This window comes from Sander vitreus, chromosome 2 (assembly GCF_031162955.1).
Source record: "Sander vitreus isolate 19-12246 chromosome 2, sanVit1, whole genome shotgun sequence".
Classification (NCBI taxonomy): Eukaryota; Metazoa; Chordata; class Actinopteri; order Perciformes; family Percidae; genus Sander; species Sander vitreus.
This window is the reverse complement of record NC_135856.1, coordinates 21,990,127-21,996,126: the sequence shown is the minus strand read 5'-3', so window position 1 is coordinate 21,996,126 and position 6,000 is coordinate 21,990,127. Positions and strand designations below refer to the sequence as shown.

Here is a 6,000-nt window from a genome sequence, read left to right as displayed (position 1 = left end):
CTACGTAACGAAGTTCGTTCACTGCTGGCTACAAGTTAGCAATCAAACACAACAAAGGCTGTCACTTGAATGGCGTTTTGAGCTAACGTTAGCAACCAAACAATCATAGATAGCTAAAACGTTTGCCGGATCCGGATCCCTTGGCGTTATGCCGTAAACCGTTTAAATCTGAGCATGCGCAACTCACATCTGCACTCGACTCACACAAGGGGGTAAGCTTCGCTTCAGAGCTCGAATCTCCTATGGCGCCATTTTGATGCTACAAAGCGATCACCCGACGTTAGCATTCCATTGACTGCCATTCATTTTGACGTCACTTTGACAGCAAATAACTTTACATCTGAAGCGTTTAAAGACTTTATTCGTCCATTGTTTATTTCTAAAGAAACACGACAATGTATAAAAGGCTCCATTACCTTGTATCTCACGTTATGGCTCCGTAGTACACGTTTTTGTAAAAATAGGCTAACGATTGTGTCATAACCACGCGACTTACTGTCGCATAGTAGAGGAATTACCGTACAGTACAGGAGAAGCTCGCTGGAAGTTTCGACTTACATTAGCTGTTTAAGTTTAATTACTAATGTTAACTAGCATTTTAGTTAGCAATAATTAGCCTGTGTCCATGTTATCTCCTTACATATACCTACGCTCTCCGTCTCTGCAAGATTGGGAATGATTGAGATTTCTCTTGGCACAGCTACCAGAAGACTTACAACTTTCAGACAGGTTGCTCACGTCACATTTACATCGTCTCTCTCAGTTGGAGGCTGCGCAGTACCGGAAAAGTGCTTCTAATATCCTTCACTGGTCTCCGTCCAGAGCAACAGGATCTGTTGGTCCATTCTTATATACTGTCTATGGACTCAAATCGGGTAGTGACACCTCCTCCCATCCTCCTTCTTCTTCTTTAGTTTTATTGGCGGGCTACAAACCAACGTTTTACCATCAATCTGCATCCATAGACTATAGGTGCATCCCTCCACCTACTGTACCAATGTGTGTCCATCATGACTTTAAACAACCACAAATAATAAATAATTATAACTTTATAAAGAATTTATCTTCTGATATTTAAACAGTTTTAGATTAGATTCAACTTTATTGTCATTGTGCAGAATACAAGTATAAAGACAACGAAATGCAGTTTGCGTCCAACCAGAAGTGCAAAAAAAGCTGAAAAGTGCAATGCGATATACAAAGTATAGACAGGTAGCCTATAGACAGGACAAGAATTTCATTTAAATATTAAAACCCCTTTCCTGAACTTGTTTTCCCTTATTGCTTACAGTCCTTTGAGGCTCCACTCCCTATTCTATTCCTGGTCTTACAACACATCCATGGTTCTATTATACATCCATGCCCTCTTTCTAATAGCTGCCTGAATGTCGGGGACCCTACATCTGTCCTCATCAGTCCCAGGAAGTTGATCAAACATCTTCTGCCTTGTCCACTTCCACCACACTCCAGTATGTTTTTTACTCCTGCTCCTGTTAGCCCTTTTCATTTATTCCATCATATAATAATCAGATCATAGGCCTACATAATTCCTGCAAATACATGTTCTACTTCTGGAGCCTGACTAAGAATACGAAAAAAACGAACAAAAGCACTCCCAGCTATATGCATATAATTTCAGATGATTACATTCCCTGAGAGGGGATAACTTTTATTAGGCTCGTTCGAGATGAGCCAGATCTGCGCAGAATCGATCACCGGCGATCGCCGCCCAATGCATGCCGGTTAGATTTGTGTCCGACTTGATCCCGACTTGCTCTGACGTCATGCACACGTGGGCAACGATGACCTCACGACATCAAGGCGGCCGCAGTTTTTAGAGCCAGGCGCCGCAGTTGCTCTCCACCGACTGCAAGACCCAGGCGGACCCATATAAACTTTTATTGATTTTGATTTGGAGGGATTTTAACAGATATTTGTCTGATTTAAAGGCTTATTCTGTACAGAACACATGTTGTGATGCTGATAGTGACGTTTAGAAGTCAGAGAGACTATATCTGTTCAGATTACGGATCATCTAGTGTGTTGTTAATTAAAATCAGCAACAGATCGCATGTAGAGCATTTTAACAGCTAATTAACACAACTGGAGACTGTGTAGGAGCTGATATATGGGTCAGATAACATTGTATTAAATCGGAATCGGACCACAGTATTTCTGTCACGTCCTGTTCAGCCTGAAGGCTGCTGGAATCGGCTGGAAACTGTCCGACTTGACAGCGGATTTTTGTCACCGCCCCCGGCTGCTGCCGCCTGCTCTCGTCCACTTTACGGGCGAGGCGCAGTTCATCTCGAACGAGCCTATTTTCTCCTCACCAGTCTGACAAATCTGATTTAGTGACGTCAGTTTCCTGCGACGAGACACCAAAACAAAGCGTGTGGTGGGCTGCAACCGCTCTCTTAATACATTCATGGCTGCAACAGTGTAACTCTGCTGAAATAACTAGCTACATAAGATGATAAAATGCCAATTTGCTGGCTTATCAGCGAGGAGGGCAACCATAAACCCATTCGGCTGCCTCACCTACAGACAGTTGTTCTGGGTCGAGGTCCAGAGACGACTATTAAAGACAAAAAATGCTCTCGGCAGCAAGGTAAAATAGTTTTCTATATTTAAGCCTCGCTTCTTTTTTTATTAATAATTTTAACATTAGGCTACTTTAAATCCTCAAAAAAATGGCTAAATACCTTATGTTTGTAACAATTCTAATTTTAATTGGTCTAAATGACTAATTCCCCTCGTAGTTTATTGTATTGTGTGCAGTGGTCTTTAACCCTGCTCGAGCTACTGTCCTGCTTGTTTTAGGTATCTGCATACACTCCTGATTTAAATGATCTGCTCATTATTCGAATCAGGTGTGTTAGAGTAGCTCTTGAGGATCAGGGTTGGAGAATGTTGTTTCAATAATTAGCATGGACCTGTTCCTTTTTTTTCTATTATTTGTTTGGACCTGTTCCTTTTTTTATATTATTTGTTTGGACCTGTTCCTTTTTTATGTCGTTTGTTTTACACATGTTCCTGTTTCATATGTTTTGTTAAAATCTCTTGTGTTAATAACAAACTTTAACCTGTTCAAATGTTATCCCTTCTCAACCAGTTGAATTAAAAGCAGAATGCAACAAAGGTTATGTCAAAGTTAAACAGGTAAGAAACATAAGGAACATTGATTTTATCAGAGTGAAACTCATAAGACATTACACTTGTTATGTTGAGTTTTGTTAAATACTTGTAATCTCCCACTGTTTATTTACCACTCTGTGTCTCATCTACCATCTTTATTTTAAAGCTGGGTGTGAACCCGACCTCCATAGACTCTGTGGTGGTGGGTAAGGACAGTGAGGTGAAAATGAAGCCTGGACAGCAGCTTCATATTGTCAATCAGCTCTACCCATACACTGTACAGTTCAAGGAGGATCCCACTGGGCACCACGGCGGCACCAAAAGACCCAGAGAGCTGGCTTCAGAGGACAAAGAGAGCTGCAGAGAGGCTTCCAGCATGAAAACAGCCAAACAAACAGACAAGGTCTCTGTGTCAGTCAGCCATGAAGAAGCCACAAAAAAAGAGGTGTGTGTGTGTAATATTGTTTTCATGATGTCCACATGTTTCTCTTGTATGGATTTTCTATAAAGCTGGTATGTTTTACAAAAAAACACATTACCTTGAACTTGTTGCAGGAAGGTTTTGGACATTGGAGCCAAGGTCTGAAGACCTCAATGCAAGACCCAAAGATGCAGGTATGTCAAAATGTTTTACAGTTATTGTGATGCTAACTGATCTGGATCCCAGCTAGATTTGTGACTGCGTGACTTTGTCATTGAGAATGTTTAAAACTTCTTTTCTCTAGGTGTACAAGGATGATAAAGTAGTGGTAATCAAAGATAAATACCCCAAAGCTCGCTACCACTGGCTGGTTCTCCCATGGCAGACCATTTCCAGCCTAAAGGCCTTACGTGGGGAGCACTGTGACCTGGTGAAACACATGCAGAAAGTTGCTGACCAGATGGTTCAGCAGTGCCCAGATGCTAGCTTGCTACGTTTCCGCACAGGGTACCATGCCATTCCAAGTATGAGGTAAGTAAAGTAATCACTGTTTGAATGGTGCCATTACATTGAAAGACCATATGGGGTTTTCAGCATTTAATAAAAGTACTGTATATTTTACACTATACTATTGCTTTTTTAAAACACACTAGGTTTTTGAATCAATTAACACATTTTCCTTACTTAAAGATACTTGAAAAAACTTAAACGTATTCTCTTTATATTCTCTTTTACAGTCATGTACACCTCCATGTGATCAGCCAAGACTTTGACTCTCCTTGTTTAAAGAACAAAAAGCACTGGAACTCATTCACAACTGACTATTTCATGGAGTCTCACAGTGAGAGCAAATTACCTTTCTGTTTTTGTTATGATGTTGGTGTTTTGAGTTGTTCACTTGAAGTACTACATATGTATATGATATACATACTATATATTCCATACTGCATATATGTCCGTTCCAGAAAACCTTTTTTTAAAACCCTTTTTGTTATCTGTAGGTGTAATTCAGATGCTTGAAACAAATGGAAGGGTCACCGTCAAAGAAGGAACCGGCGAGTTGTTGAAACTACCTCTCTGCTGTCACATGTGTCACAAAGAGCTTTCTACTATACCAGCTCTAAAGGAACACCTGAAGTCTCACTTTCCCAGCTAAGAAAGTGACCTCAAAGGGAATACATGCTTCAGATGTGTATGGGTTCAATATAGGACTGTAGTGTGTTGGGCATTTTTTCCCCTGTTAATTCTGATTTATGGTTTTATAAAAAAAAATGTCTATGTGGCCGTAACACAATGTTGTAACTATAGTTATTTGTCAGTAGGTTTAAGAAGAGGGTCACTGTGAAGATGCATGTCCCTTAGGTCACTTAGGTTTTGCCAAATCTCCAGATTGGGATGTTGTTCCCACATTTTCAAACATGTTAAAATAGGTTGTATTAAATGTTTTCAAAGAACTTAATGCTGATTTTATTTTTTTTTCTTCTCCATTACAGCATGTTATTATCCCTGATGGTACAGCACCTGTGTTTGTTCAATTTTATTTACATATTCCCAATGTTGGCCTACCTTTAACCAACTCATAATTTGTATATTTTAATTTTATAGAGCTTCTTTTGGGAAAACTCTTTGGGGACTCTGTCCTGTAGCTACAACACTGCAAACCAAACACATGTCTGAAGAGAAGATGATGAAAAAACCTTCAAGTAGCACACACCAGACTAGTTAGTATCTTGGTTACACAAGCATAGCCTTTAAAAGCAGTAGTGGCAGGAGGCAACTACAAAACTTGTGTAATTAGATTTTGAACGTGAATCAGCAGATGTTGGCCTGAAAACGTGTAATTATTGAGTGGAAAGCTTTGGAGATCCCGTATCCTGTTCTGTTATGAACTTAACTGGCTTTGGAGGAGCATTAAGTTTGATGTTTGATGAAGCTTTGAAAACAAAATAAGTATTTAAGACATTTAGAAAAGTTGAAGCATTACCTCACAGTTAATAATACCAGTGGTTAGAAAAATACAGTTTTGTGCCAAAGAAAGGTGCCTGGTGTGTGATCTCATTGCTTAAAATGGAGCGCTTTGTGCATTCATTTAATTGTTATCAGACTGTACAACAGCAATGGAAACCACATCCTCACCACGTACGGACCAATTTCTCCGCAGTGTCTGGTTCACTCAAGACACTCACCTCTCCATTGTCTCTCTGCTGGACTGATTTTATGCTTTGCCCTACTGTTGATATATTGTTATTTTATATTTATATATATATATATATATATATATGGCAAAGTATAAAATCGTATTGTTACATTTGATGTTATACTATATATATATAATATATATATATGTGTGTGTGTGTATATATATATATATAATGTATATATATATATATATATATAATGTATATGTGTGTATGTGTGTGTATATATATATATGTGTATAT

The 6,000-nt window shown here is 39.1% G+C and overlaps 1 protein-coding gene across 2 annotated transcripts; it reads left to right on the top strand.

The window, feature by feature from the left end:
* Positions 1-1,780: 1,780 nt before the first annotated feature.
* On the top strand, positions 1,781-5,018 carry aptx (aprataxin). 2 transcript variants are annotated; one of them, XM_078261010.1, is made up of 7 exons: positions 1,781-2,611; positions 3,116-3,162; positions 3,305-3,583; positions 3,694-3,753; positions 3,864-4,090; positions 4,297-4,400; positions 4,561-5,018. In XM_078261010.1, the coding sequence occupies exons 1-7, from the start codon at positions 2,482-2,484 to the stop codon at positions 4,713-4,715; spliced, it is 1,002 nt and encodes a 333-aa protein (XP_078117136.1). In that variant the 5' UTR covers positions 1,781-2,481; the 3' UTR covers positions 4,716-5,018. The 2 variants fall into 2 exon arrangements, with proteins under 2 accessions (XP_078117136.1, XP_078117144.1); XM_078261018.1 differs by lacking the exon at positions 3,116-3,162 and having other exon boundaries at positions 3,422-3,583.
* The last annotated feature ends 982 nt before the right edge of the window (positions 5,019-6,000 follow it).